General features: G+C 32.3%; 5 protein-coding genes across 5 annotated transcripts; 3 read left to right on the top strand and 2 right to left on the bottom strand.

The window, feature by feature from the left end:
• Window positions 1–215: 215 nt before the first annotated feature.
• Window positions 216–1483, top strand: PPL_06770 (uncharacterized protein; the record flags this gene model as incomplete). The annotated part of the gene is made up of 2 exons (XM_020577621.1): window positions 216–1089; window positions 1203–1483. The coding sequence occupies 2 exons, from the start codon at window positions 216–218 to the stop codon at window positions 1481–1483; spliced, it is 1155 nt and encodes a 384-aa protein (XP_020432069.1).
• A 197-nt stretch (window positions 1484–1680) lies between these two features.
• On the bottom strand, window positions 1681–2884 carry eIF3s4 (eukaryotic translation initiation factor 3 subunit G; the record flags this gene model as incomplete). The annotated part of the gene is made up of 3 exons (XM_020577620.1): window positions 1681–2036; window positions 2136–2391; window positions 2783–2884. 3 exons carry the CDS (start codon window positions 2882–2884, stop codon window positions 1681–1683), a joined length of 714 nt encoding a protein of 237 aa, XP_020432068.1.
• An 839-nt stretch (window positions 2885–3723) lies between these two features.
• On the top strand, window positions 3724–6919 carry PPL_06768 (ankyrin repeat domain-containing protein; the record flags this gene model as incomplete). The annotated part of the gene is made up of 3 exons (XM_020577619.1): window positions 3724–4249; window positions 4343–6641; window positions 6760–6919. 3 exons carry the CDS (start codon window positions 3724–3726, stop codon window positions 6917–6919), a joined length of 2985 nt encoding a protein of 994 aa, XP_020432067.1.
• Window positions 6920–9435: 2516 nt separating this feature from the next.
• On the top strand, window positions 9436–12603 carry acgA (adenylyl cyclase; the record flags this gene model as incomplete). Its single annotated transcript, XM_020577618.1, has 4 exons — window positions 9436–9705; window positions 9794–10054; window positions 10146–10534; window positions 10662–12603. 4 exons carry the CDS (start codon window positions 9436–9438, stop codon window positions 12601–12603), a joined length of 2862 nt encoding a protein of 953 aa, XP_020432066.1.
• A 242-nt stretch (window positions 12604–12845) lies between these two features.
• Window positions 12846–13756, bottom strand: PPL_06766 (uncharacterized protein; the record flags this gene model as incomplete). Its single annotated transcript, XM_020577617.1, has 3 exons — window positions 12846–13074; window positions 13224–13601; window positions 13698–13756. The coding sequence occupies 3 exons, from the start codon at window positions 13754–13756 to the stop codon at window positions 12846–12848; spliced, it is 666 nt and encodes a 221-aa protein (XP_020432065.1).
• Window positions 13757–14487: the final 731 nt, after the last annotated feature.

Raw genomic sequence — 14487 nt, 5'->3', positions numbered from 1 at the left:
ATTTTTATCTTTTAAAAACAATTTTTAATCTCACAGGGGGTGCCAAATTAAAGCGAAATAAAACGAAAAAAATATAATGATTATGTGTTTATTTATTTTTTTGATTAATTAATGACATATGCAGGAATAGGTTTTTAAAGAACAATCCAATCATTTTTAACAATACTCTAGTAAATTAGCTAATTTAGATTTTTAGTTAATTATAGTTTACTAAAATGTTGAGATTTAATTCATCTAAATTACTGCAGCTTGGCGGCAAAAGCAATTTAAGTAGTAACAGTTTCAAACTATATAGCAATAATAGTAACAATAACAATACAATATTAAAGACAACATCAACATCAACATCACTATATAGTTATAACAAAAGTTTATTTAAAAATGTTCAAAATAATAATAATCTTTATTTATCATCATACTTTTCAACAACAACAACAACAACTTTAAATAATAATAGTAGTAGTAATAACAATAGCAGTAATAATAAATATAAACAAGAAATTATTAAAAGAGATGATTCACCAGAGACTATACAACATGATATTTTCAAGGAGATCGAAGGTCAAGTGATGAGTTGTATCGAACAAGCACATCTCGATTTGATTCCAAAGTTTGCTGATTCGCCACTGCCTTGGGATTACGAAACACACTTGGCACTGACATCGTGCTCACCCTTTATGTCACTGGTCTATCCAAAGACGATATATGCAACACTGTCACCACCGCTTGTCGCCTTCCAAAAGGTGTGGAATTCAACGATGCGTCGTAGTCGATCACGTCAGATCGCAGAGATCATCGACAACGACAACCAACTGATCGAACTCACCACTGCCAAGTTTCTCGACCTTATGTCATCGCTCTCGAACTTCACTGCAACACCCTCACAATCACAACATATCAAATCACTGTGTACCGACTACTATTTCAACAAAACGATAGGACCAATCATCGAGTGTCTCTCGCAATCTCTACGCTTCACAAATCCCGTGCAATTCAAAGTGAACATCGATCAAATTCAAAGTGCACAACGTACAAAACTACAGCAATTCGGTAGTAATCTATTTATTTCAATACATTATACAATCGATGGTATGTATGATTAATAGGTGATCTGATGATTAGTTAATCAGTTAAATTACAATACTAATATCATGAATTCATATTCAACTTATCAGGAACAATGGGAGTTAATCAATTTAAAGAAGAGAGTTGCCAAAGATTGATATCCTCTGCTATATGGCATGCTACTTTACCAGAGAGTTCAGATAACGATACAGTTGTAGTAGACATTGCCAAATTAGATTGGAAGATTGCTTTCTTGTGTCCCTCTACAACAGGTTTAATGGCAGTCGAACAAATGGTACCACCACTTCAAATATTATCATCTATTCCACCAAACAATGACAACCACAACAACAACAACAACAACAAAAACAACAATGATATTCATAAAGATGATCAAACAAACAAACAAACTAACTAATTAAATTATTAAAAAAAAACAAAAAAGTAATAATACAGTTATTGAACAAATTATTTATACTCTACTTTTAACATAAAGGTTAGTTTATCGGTCGGTTTTTTGTTTTTTGTTTTAATATAAAGTATATATTATTTTTTTTTTTATTTTTAATTTTTTGCATTTTGAGATAGAACCAACTCTTTAGTGTAAACATCAATCTAGTTGTTCTTTCTACGTTGAGCAATGCTGACACTCAAAACGAGGTAATCGTAACGATGACCATCAAGATGTTTGATAGCTTCTTCGGTGGATTTAAGATCGGCGTAGGTGACGTAGGCGAAACCTCTTGGCTTACCATCGTTTTGCTTTGGTACGTTGACCTTTTGAACCATACCGAAACGACCAAACAACTCACGAAGATCCTTCTCGTTGGCATTCTCTGAAAGATTAGATACAATAAGACTTGGTACTTCAATTGGTGAAGCTGGTGAATATCCACCTCTTTGTGATGGTAAAACGTATTTGTTTTCTTGTACTTTTTCTTCTTTCTCTGGCTTGTTCATTGACATTTGAGCTAATCAAATCAATGTTGATAATTAAATAAATAATAATTATAAGAGGAGGAGTTTAATATCTTTACGCTTTGTTTTTGTTTTTGTTTTGATAAACTTACTCATCTTTATGGCTTCGTAGTATGGACACTTTGAAGTGAAATGGTTTCTCTTACAGTTTCTACATACAATGACATCCTTCTTCTCCTCTTCAGAGACAGTGTTTCTTGATAAAGTTAAAAATACTTCTTCACCAGATGATGTATTCGACATTCCATTAGTTCCAGCACAATCACCAAACTTTTCCCACTTTCTTCTTTCGTCTACTCTTTTATTTCTCTTTACTGGTACTTGATATTCTCTGAAAGTTTTAATAATCTACAAAAAGTAATAATAATAATAATAATATTATTAGTTAACAATCTAATCTTACAACAATAACAACAACAACAACATAAAACAACAATAACAAAAACAACAATAACAAAACGTTATATCAATCATAATTCTTGCTGTTCCTATATTCCTACTTTAATTCTTATTCCTATTCTCATATTTATATTTCCATTATTATTGTGGATCCAAATCGAAAGATAATGCCAATGCTACTGTAACTCTACTATTACTAAAACATTGATTACAATAGTTTTTTATTAAACTTCTACGTAAATGTCTTATTTTTGTTGATCTCCAAACGATTATTTGTTGTTTCTTATTGTTTTGTTTTGTTTTGTTGCTTGATCCAAACAAAGATTAATCTATAACGTACTTTAACATCTTCACCCTTATCATTCTTGACAAAGATCTCTATAACTTTTTCCTCTGGTACTTCAGCCCAGCTCTCTTTTTGTGGAATTGCAACAGTTGCCATTGTTGTTTGTTTCGATCTCTATATAATTTGATGTAATATATGTATTATATAACGATTGATTGAACTGTTTGATATCAAAGTATTCTTAATAACAATTATCAATTAAAAAAAAAAAAAAAAAAAAAAAGTATTTCAAAAATTTCTCAAGTTTAAACTTCATTTTTTTATTATTTTTTTTTGATTTTATTTTTTTTCAAAACAACCTAACGAATATGTAGTTCAGTTTTTTTATGGAACACTAATAGTGGCCATTACTATCTATTGAAAGTAACATCAAATTAATTATGAAAAACTAGTTTCATGAATTTACTCAGTGGAATAAGATAGATAAATAAATAAATATGTTATTTTATATTATTTTTGTTTTTTTGTTTTTGTTTTTTTTTAACAAACATTTCCTTCATCATTCTCTTCACAATAAAAACAAAAAAAAATCTAGAAAATAATAATAACATATTAATTAAAAAGATAGAAATTATTGATTGATACAAATAATATTACTGGCAAGTCAGACTGACCAATAGTTAACCAAAAAAAGTTATGTTTATTTTTAAAATAAAAAATTTTGGTTTTTTTTTAAAAAAAACCATCAAAAAAATCAAGAAAATCAAATTCGATTCCCCAAAATATTGATTAAGATTTTTTTTATGATAAAAAACTTTTTAAATAATATTATTGTTGACAATAATAACAACACCTATTCATAATAATATCTGATTCATCCATCATCGGTAAAAACAAAAAAAAAAACAACCCAACATATATTAATATAATTTAGAAAAAAAAGAGGGAAGAAGGGTCACCACCAAAGTCACTATAGTAAGGATGAATGATCAATCATGGAGACACCACCCACTCTAATTTCAACATCACCAAAAGCTTCATCCTTAATTAATTCAACAGCATTGTTGTCTCTAACACCAAAGGAAGAAACCACCAACATTATTGTTGAAAACAGCGGTAGCAATAGTAATAATAACAATAATAGTAATAATAATAATGTTGTAATGGCAATATTTGATAATAGTACAACAACAACTAATAATATTGAAGATAATAATAAAAATAATGTTAATAATTTAAATAACAACAATAATAATAATAGTGGAAAATCTGTGGGTGGAAATTTCAGTTCATTACTACAAGCCATAAAAAAAGATGACAGAGACTTTATTGTCGAGTTTTGCAAGAGTAACCCGCGTGGTCTGACAAAGCTGGATTTCAGAGACACCGACGGTAGAACACCCATTCACTACTGTATCGAATACGATGCATATGCATCGCTTGACATCTTCCTTTCATGTCAATCATCACTGGTAATCGATATCAATCATAAAGATAAAGATGATTGGTCACCTTTTCATTGTAATTATATTAATAATACTATTTGATTAATTTAATAATAATCATTTACTAATTAGTAGTATATATTGTTGTTGTTGTTGATTATCATTTTAGATGCTGCATTGTTTGATAGAATTGATTGTGCATTACTGTTGATTCAACATCAGGTGAATATCAATTGTTTGACAAATGATAATTGGACACCGCTACATATATGTGCTTGGCGTGGACACAATGACTTTGCTACTATGCTCATTGAAAAGCGTGCCATTCTCTCACTAAAGACAAAACAAGGACAGACTGCACAACAACTTGCAATGAACTCTTATCATTTCACTTTGGCCAATGAAATAGGTGAAGCAATGTTAATTAGAGATGATTATGAACAGCAGCAACAACAACAACAGCAAACACAACAAATACAACCAAATAGTAATAGCAACAGTAGTTCAGTTGTAACAACACCAACAACATCACAACAATCTAATAATACAACACCAACAGTTGTATCACCGATTTTAATATCACAAATAACTTCAACTTCAACTTCAACTTCACCATCACAACAACAACAACAACAAATATCATCAACATCTGTTATGACAGATGAAATATCACAAGAAATATTATCATCTTTACAAAGAGGAGAGATTCCTCAATTTCAAGATGGTATCAATTATAATGGGCTAAAAGATCAGAATGGAATCTCACCGTTGCATATCTGTGCAATGTATGATCGTGTCGATGTAATTCACACTCTGATACACAAGCTGCGTATGAATGTAAATATACAGGATAATAGTGGACGAACACCTCTGCACTACGCTTCGTATGCCGGCAAGATCGAGTCAATGAAAATACTGATTCAATACGGCGCAATTGTAAATATTAGTTTGGCAAGCAGTAGCAGTGAGTATATCCCGCCAGCAGCAGCCATTGGAATCAACGCACCAAAGCTACGAAAGGAGCACGGTGTCACACCGCTTCACGAAGCGGCATCTTGTGGCGATATCCGTGCACTCACTCTGCTCGTTGCCAACGGCGCCAACGTCAATGCTCGATCGTACTTTGGCACGCCACTCCACTACGCCGCGTCAGTTGGATCGGTCGAGATGGTGCGCTATCTGCTGCAGATGAGTGCCGACAGTCGTATCCGTTCCGACCAAGGACTGACAGCGCTACACGTCGCCGCTTTCCACGGACACACTCAATGCATATCGGCACTCATCTCGCAGGGTGGCGCAGAGGTAAACTCCAAGGGCGAAGACGGAAGCACGCCACTCTTGAAAGCGACAATTGGCGCGAGTGGATCGGAGTCTCGGGAGAATAGTCTGCAGTGTATTAGCGCGTTGCTGGAGCGTGGAGCCGATCCCAACATTCCCAACGATTGCTATGAAACACCTCTTCATTTCGCGGTGTACTACGGGCTGACCGACATTGGTCAGGCGCTGATTGGTCGTGGCGCCAATCTCGAGGCGAAAGATTGCTGGGGCGAAACGCCACTCCATAAATCGGTCTATCAGAATCACAGTCGCGTGCTGGAACTGCTCATTGGCATGGGAGCACGATTGGCAGCCGACAACTACGAGGGTGAAACACCACTGCATATCTCCGTGAGAAAGGGTGCTTCCGACTGCTCGCAGCTTCTCATCGAGAAGAGCGCGCCACTCGATATCTGTAATAAATATGGTGAGACACCGATGCATTATGCATGTACATACGGCTCGATCGAGCTGACAATGTTGCTCCTCGAAAAGGGTGCCACTCCACATTTGCCAGATGCTCAGGGCGACATTCCGCTCATGGTGGCGCTGCGTAAGGGATTCACAGAGATTGCTCTCGCTCTGATTCGTTGGGGTGTGCAAGGCGGTAGGATAGAGTTCACAGAGCAAATTAGGGATCGCGATTCATTCTCTGGCGAGGTGGGAGAGTCGCCTTTGGTGTCGCCAATGCTGCGCCCCAATAATTATAGTGAGCACGCGCTTCACGCGGCGTCGATGGCTGGATACTCCGACTGCGTACTGGCGCTACTCGGAGTTGGCGCAGACATAAACGAGTCAGAGTGCTATGGAAATACTCCGCTTCACGGTGCGTGCTTCAGTGGAAACGCAGACCTTGTCGATATGATGATAACGATGGGTGCCGATGTAAATAGAACCAACAAAGACCAAGTGACACCACTGCATGTGGCATCGCTATCTGGCTATTCAAGAGTTGTCGAAGTACTCATGTCGAAAGGAGCAAACTGTGCGAAATGCGACCGTAATGGAAACACCCCACTGCACTGCGCGTCACTCGCAGGCGATGTCAACTCAATCTCATTCATGTTACAAACAAACCAGATTCCAATTGACCTAAAAAATGCAAAACAATGGACACCTCTACATATGAGTGCATCTGCCGGTCATTTAATGTAAGTTTAGAAATATAATAATAATAATAATATTTTTAATTTAATTTCATGATAAAATCCAAATCGACTAACAACAAAAAAAAAACAAAACAAACAATAATCGATTATACATATTTAGATGTGCAAGATATTTAATTAATAATGGCGCCAATCCAAATATTAAAGATATTTCTGGAGATACTGCTTATGATACAGCGATGGCATCTGGACATATCGACACGGCAGCCTATTTAAAGAATATCAAACCAAAGAAATCATTGAAAATATTTGGAAATTAATAATTGTTGCAATTCAATCTGTAAAACTATATACATCCAAACAATACTATAACAATAAAAAAAAAACCAACAATCAATAAATTGTTGTTGTTGTTATTTTTTTTAATATTCTGGAATAAATAATTCTAGAATAGCAAAAAATTAATCAAGCAAATCAAAAAAAAAACAAGTGATGATTATTTTTATTGAAAAATTGTATTTTCCTTTCCTGTACAATGTTTCATATTTGGTTCGATATACCGAGGAGAACTGATCGATCGATTCAAAAATTAAAAGATTTTTATTAAAAATAAAATTCGGATTCGGAAATTTACTTTCAAAATGGGATCATGTCTTCCAAACATTTATAGAAGTTTTATAAGAAGTTTTCAAGTTTTTTGTTTTGCAAATCAACAATAATTATTCTAAAAAAAGTGATATCTATTCAGCTCCGATTAGATTTGTCAACTTTGTTTTTTCTTGATTGATTCGACACAAAATCAAAATCATTCAATCTAAATTTCTGAAATTTAAACCATTCCATTGTTGTTATAGTGCTATGAAAAAAATTATCTTTTATAAATAAAAATAACAATCACCAAATTTGAAAGTCAAAAGGTAAATGGATGTATTAAGATCAACATATTGTTTGAACAAAAACAAAACAAACAACTAAACAAAAAAAACAACTAAAAACCGTTTTTCAATTCCATTTGGAATAGATTTCCAATTCTAATTTGAGATTCCACAAAATGATTGTTACCAATGTCAACTTACAAACTAACTAAAAACAAGGTTTGCTAGTTTTTTTTTATAACCTAAGGAAGGATGTAGGGAAAGAAAATAACAAACATTCAATAAATATATTCTATCGATGATATAACCGCAAAAAATTCGACCTCCATACAACCAATGAAAAAAATTAATACCTAAAAAAAAAAACAAATAAAAAAACAAAAAAACAACTTACAAAAGTAATAAAGTGTTTTAAAATTCAATTGAAATTGACAATATAAAAAAAAACGACATTTTTTTTTCTAACCACTTAAATTAGTTTGTTTATTTCCAATTTTGGACGAGCAACAAAACATCTTGTTGCAATAAAAAAAACAACAACTTCAACCACATTTTTCCAAGGATCTTAAATTTCACAAATTTTTTTTAATTTTTTTATAATTATTAAAAAGAAAAAAAAAATCACTTACAACAATATAATAATTTACAATAATAAGAGAAAATAATAAAGACTAGCCACTTACACACACACACACACATAATCATAATTAATTCATTATTCCAATTTCAATATTATTTTATATTTCAATAATTTTATTTTTTTATACTTATTATTATTAATGGTATACAAACAAACATAGATAGATCCAGGACTTTATAAATATATTTTATTTATCTTTTTTTTTTAATTTTTATTTTAATAAATGAAACATTAAATACTTCTACAACAAAAAGAAAAATTCCAACCCAAAAGTAATATTAACAATATTTTATTTTAAAACCCAAACAAACAAACACATCTTTTGTCTTGTGATATAATTAATTATTATAATTAAATTTTTTTGAGTCTAATAGATGAAAATCTAATGTTTAATTAATATAAAAAATATCGTTGAAGTGAATAATAAAAATAACCAGGATTTATAAAATCATCGACATCATCACATTGTTACAGATTCAATTTGATTAGGAGAAAGAGAGAACGAGAGACAGAGAGTGTTGGTGTGGGCAATGAAATTAGTTTTTTCAGTAAAATAAGTCAAACACTGCAAATATTCAGTAAACATCGCAACGGTTTTTCATTAACTCGACATTGTTATTTTAAAAAAATAAAAAAACACAATCTAAACCTCAAATTTTTCAAATAACCAATGGATATTTTCATTGTTTTAGAAGTTTGACAATAACAAACATATTATAACACAAACACACACACACACGCACCACTAAACACACACAAAACACACCCCCAACACACATACTCTACTGCAAACAAATGACCACCAGACTTTTCATTTCATATTGGTCTTTGACTTTTCTTACCCGCAAATCAATATTCTTGCAGTTCTAAACTGCAGTAAAAACAAAACAAGGTCCATTCCGATACATTGTTGGTTGACTTTAAAAAAAATAACATCTTCATCATCTATATAAATATAAAATCATCATCATCTTCATCATCATCATTTTTAATGAAGACATACTTATTTTAATCATTCCATTTTCTGGACGATTATAATTAAATATTACAACAACAACGCCAAGAAAATCTATCTTGGTTATATATTTATATATATTTTAAAATATACGTTTGATATCACTTCCTTTTCCTAATGTTAACAATCATCAATTAAACATTGGATTAGATAGTTCTATTTACTATCATCTTCTTTGATTTGGTTTGTTTTGTTTGTTTTGTATATAAAGAAATTTAAAAATATTAATTAACAAAAATTATGTTATTTGTTTTCAATTTAAATAAAAACAAAAATAAAAATAACAATAGTAGTAATAGATCTACAATGAACAGATCAAAAAAGAGAAGGTCAGCTCTGACCAATCTAATAGAATTCTCAGAGATAGAGCCGATCGAAGGATTCTCTTTTATGTTTTTGTTCTTGCTATTCTCCTTTCTGTTCACCGGTATGCTCACCAGTTACGTCTCATACCAACATTACATCCAAAAGGAGAACAACCTCATCGAACTCGATATGGATCGTGCTTGTAAACAGATTATTCACAACGTTGAAGTTTCATCTCTATCTTTATTCTATGCCGTTGAATCATTAAAAGTAAGTTTGAATGCTATGAATGAATTTATAAAAAATATTTTTTAACTAATATTTGTTTGTTTGTTTTTTGTTTTTTATTCAAAAATAGGGATTATATTATTCATTACCTGAATTCAATGATTCAGATTTCACAAAATACTTTTCAACTATATCGACATTCCAGTCAAACTACAACGGAATCAAAAACACCTATTGGATACCAAAGGTTTCGCATCAAGACAGAGCACATTTCGAGCGAACTCAAGCAACCGAAATCAAAGAATGGGATTACAACCTAAACGAGATGGTAAAGTCATCTGATAAAGATTACTATTATCCAATTCAATTTTATTATCCACCAATTTCAAATGTAAGATATATCTATATCTATTTATAAATTCTTTTGTAATACACAGTTCCAACTTTTTAGTATTAATATTTATCAACTTTTATGTTATTAGAAAACACAATTCATTGGATTAGATGTAAAGTCATCAAACTATTTTAAATCGATAGGCTATTCAATAGAGCAGAATGAAATGACTTTAGATTTCAACGATCCTATCATCTGTAAGCATTTAAACCAGAGTATGGCATTCATGGTGACAAGTCCGATCTATAAATCGATAATTCCACCCTCGACTCCACTTGAACGTGTACGAGACAATGTTGGTGTATCGCTAGGTATCTTTGAACCCGACGAAATGTTTGCATCCGCTCGTATGAACGTAGACGATGGTAAATGGTTCACAATATTCATGGCGGTCGAAGATGGTTCCATCTTTTATCAACAAGATGACTTTGACTATAATTATATAGATGATGTTTATTATTCTGAATTATTTGATAAGTAAGTTGCTGTATTTATTAAGTTGAAATATATATATATAACATAAATGTTAACTAACACTTTATTTATTCCAAATACATAACAAAAGTTCTATTAAAATAGATTTATCTTTTACTATTGCCAATAGAGAGTTTAAAATGGTTGCATTCTCAAATCAGATGTTTGAGAACGAAAAGCGAACCTCTTCACCGATGCTTGTTGCATTTACCTTAACTTTTTTGAATATATTTATATTTTTGTACATATTGGAGCAGAAGCGAAGAAAGAACAACAACGAGAGAATCATCAAAGAGCGATCGCAGCTGTTGAACAAAATTCTACCGCAGGAAGTCTCTCTGAAGCTAGAGTCTGGCGAGGATGTCGTTGCGGAGCGATCGAACAACGCCTGTGTATTCTTCTTGGATATCGCCGGTTTCACTCGATTCTCATCGATTCACACACCCGAGCAAATCATTCAGGTACTAAAGAAGATTTTCAACTTGATCGACGAACGCTGTGTAAAGTATGGCGTCGAGAAGATCAAGACGATTGGTGATGCCTATATGGCGGCAACAGGACTATCGCCAAAGTCATCGACCAGCAGCAATCTCAAGCGAAACACCGAAATAATGCTTGAGTTTAGTTTGGACATTCTGGAGACTATCCAGCGAGAGTTGTCTAGCCATCTCGGTTTGAAGGTTAGAATCGGCATTCACTGTGGACCGGTTATTTCCGGTGTTATCTCTGGCTGCTCGAAGCCACATTTCGATGTCTGGGGCGATACCGTCAATGTAGCAAGTCGCATGGAATCCACCGGAATACCGTGTCATGTTCACGTATCGGATCGTGTCTACCAACTCACCCAAGACAAGTTTGAATTCTGTGAGCAACCGGACATTGTTCATGTCAAGGGTAAAGGTAAAATGAAGACTTGGTTCCTCTTGCACAAAAAAGACTGTGCCAACGCCTCTGCCAAGAAAGAGTTTCTCCGACTCAGACAATCGATCGACTCTGCCGGATCGCCACACTACCATGACTGGGATCCCAAATTTCCGCGAGGAATAGAATATCTCAACATTGACCAAACATTTGCATCACCAAAGAAATCACATTTCCAAAGTTTGAAATCGATAAACAATAATAATAATAATAATGATAATACTTCACCAAATAATAACAATAACAATAACAATAATAATAATAATAATATGTCAATAGCAGCAACAACTAGTGATAATAATGTAAATAATAATTTTAGAAAACATAGTAACTTTTATATTTGTAATGATAACAATAATACAGATAATGAAAATAACAATAATAATGAAGATAATAATGAAGAAAGTGATGATGATGAAGAGTGTAAACCTTCAACATCTACTAGTTTAACATCATTCACAACACAACCTTGTATAAAAATAATTAAAACACCACCTATAAATAATATTAAACCTAGTAGTGCCGATCCACAACCTAAACCTCTAGAACAACAACTACCTCAACAACAGCAACAACAACAACAACAACAAAAGTTAGATATTAGAAAGGCACATGATAAACTTCAAACTTCACCAACACTAACCGATTCAATGCCAGTGCCAGACGACCTCAGTAGTGCTTTTAGTAATAATAATCACAATGGAAATAATTTAAATAATCATTTCGAAATGCAACAACCAAAAATAATACAAAACAATCATATCAGTTATAATACATTCATTTCACCTATAACCTCAAAGATACTCCAAGTCATTGAAGAACAAAGAAAGAAGGAACCGACTGCTGTACCACCACCACCTGCACCACAAGTATTTGTAAATCAACCATCTGTTAAAGATAACCAAGAAGAAGATGAAAATAAAGTTAACAATAATAGTAACAGAAACAACAGTAAACCAAAAGAGAAACATATCAATAGGATACAGGAATATAATAATAACAACAAACAAATGGATCCAATTTCCTATATTAAATCGATCAGTCCAAAAACTAGAGCTGAATCATCGATGTTGGATGATCATGATTTCTTAATGAATCCATTTAAAACTAATAGTGAAATATCATTAATACCCGATCCTTCAAAGAAATAATAATAATAATAACTAATAACTAATAACTAAATTATAGAACTATAATAATTGTTACATTTTAAATAAAATTTATTTATTAAAGATAGACTTTGTAAAGAAATTAGAAAAGAAAAAAGGAAATAATACTTTACTACTCTTTTTCATTCTTTAAATAATGATTATAAAATTCGAAAACAGCATCTCTAACTATTTTGGCAGCTTTCATTCGTTGATCATCTTTGTTTCGCAAATTAAATCCAAATTCAAGTTGTATACAATTGATTGGTTGTTTCTGTGAGTAATTGTGAACTGTGTAACCACCGCTGTAGTGTGGATGCTCCAGGTATGGATCGAGCTGTAGCTTTGAGGATTTCGGTGATTCTATTGGCTTTTGGTTGTTGTCGTATTCCAGTGGCACCAGTGTTGGAAACACGGGAATGCCACGATTGTGAATGTAACCGAGCAGACTGTGCTCGCCGATCAGCGATTGCACTCCGAATCGCTTCAGCATCGGTTGCACCGTCTTGAGATTACGTGTTCCTCTGAGAATATGACCGCGTAAATCCGACTGGCCATGCATGTCCATCAGCAGAACACGAGTGTGATCACCACCAACCAGCTTGGTTGCCTTGGAAACAAACTCGTTGATCGTACGGTGATACTGGTCGTAGATATCGGCCAATCGCTGATCTTCGTATGCCACCTCCTTGGCGCGATTGAAATCACAGTGCTTACGATCGATCTTTGAGTAGATGATGAATGGTCGCAAGCACTGTGAGTTGAACTCGAATGTATTGTAGTCGGGTATGCCTGCAACGCTGTCACAGCAGCAAGCAGTCGCATCTGTACAACCACCGCAATTATCTACATCTTTCATACAACAGTTGCAACCAATACAATTGAACATCTGCACCATATAGTTTGCAAATAAATCGGTGAAACAATCGCCATCTATAATCCCTTTCTTTCTGACTTCAACACCATCTATCAAACTAAGACCACTATGTGGAAATGTCATACTAATAATAATAATATATATATAATTAACAAATTGTTAATGTTATATTTCTATAGAGTTTTAAACTGTTGATAATAATAATAATAGCAATACATACACTACAGGAATATTACCTTCTTGATAAAATATATTATTATCCTCATAATAAATACCCATTCTTTCTTTATTTCTATTTTTTTGTTTATATCTATATAAGTTCTCTTCTTCTTCTACTTCTTCTACTTCTTCTTCTACTTATACTTCTAAAAATAAGTTAATCTTTTCTTCTAATAATAGTTTTAAATAACATTAAATGTAAAAAATAGTACTACTTTTTAAATCTTTTTGTTTACAAAATTAAACGTGTTTAATTTAATTAATTGGTCAAAATGTTGTTATTGTTTTTTTTTCATACCCAATCACGATAACTCCAACATCGTTAAGATAAGATTGAATTTTTGTACAACCAGTCACAAAACCAATAATTTAATTTAAAATAGGAGATCTCCAAGTATAAAAAATTTATTCGTTAATACAACAACGACGCGACGATATTTCCAATACCGAAATAAATATCGTTGTTTTAAATAATTATTTATTTTTTCTTTATTATATCTTTTTTTTTTGTTTATTAAGATTTATTTATTGACAATACCTAATACTATTATTATCATTGTTTTCATTTTGAATCTCAATGAAGAAGATGGTGATGTGCAATATGGTGAATTGAATAAAGTAGATATATTAGAAAATACCTGTGAAAAATGTACACAATCATATTAAAATTAATGAAAAATGTATTATGTTATTTTTATTTTTAGTTTATTTTTTTATTTGTTGTAATTTAATATAATTTCATTAGATAAGCGCGCTGAAAAACGATCCATTGGTAATACCAATAGCGTTAG

Source organism: Heterostelium album (genome assembly GCF_000004825.1).
Source record: "Heterostelium album PN500 unplaced genomic scaffold PPL_scaffold6, whole genome shotgun sequence".
Lineage (NCBI taxonomy): Eukaryota > Evosea > Eumycetozoa > Acytosteliales > Acytosteliaceae > Heterostelium > Heterostelium album.
The sequence above is the reverse complement of the archived record's forward strand: the minus strand, read 5'-3'. Positions and strand labels throughout refer to the sequence as shown.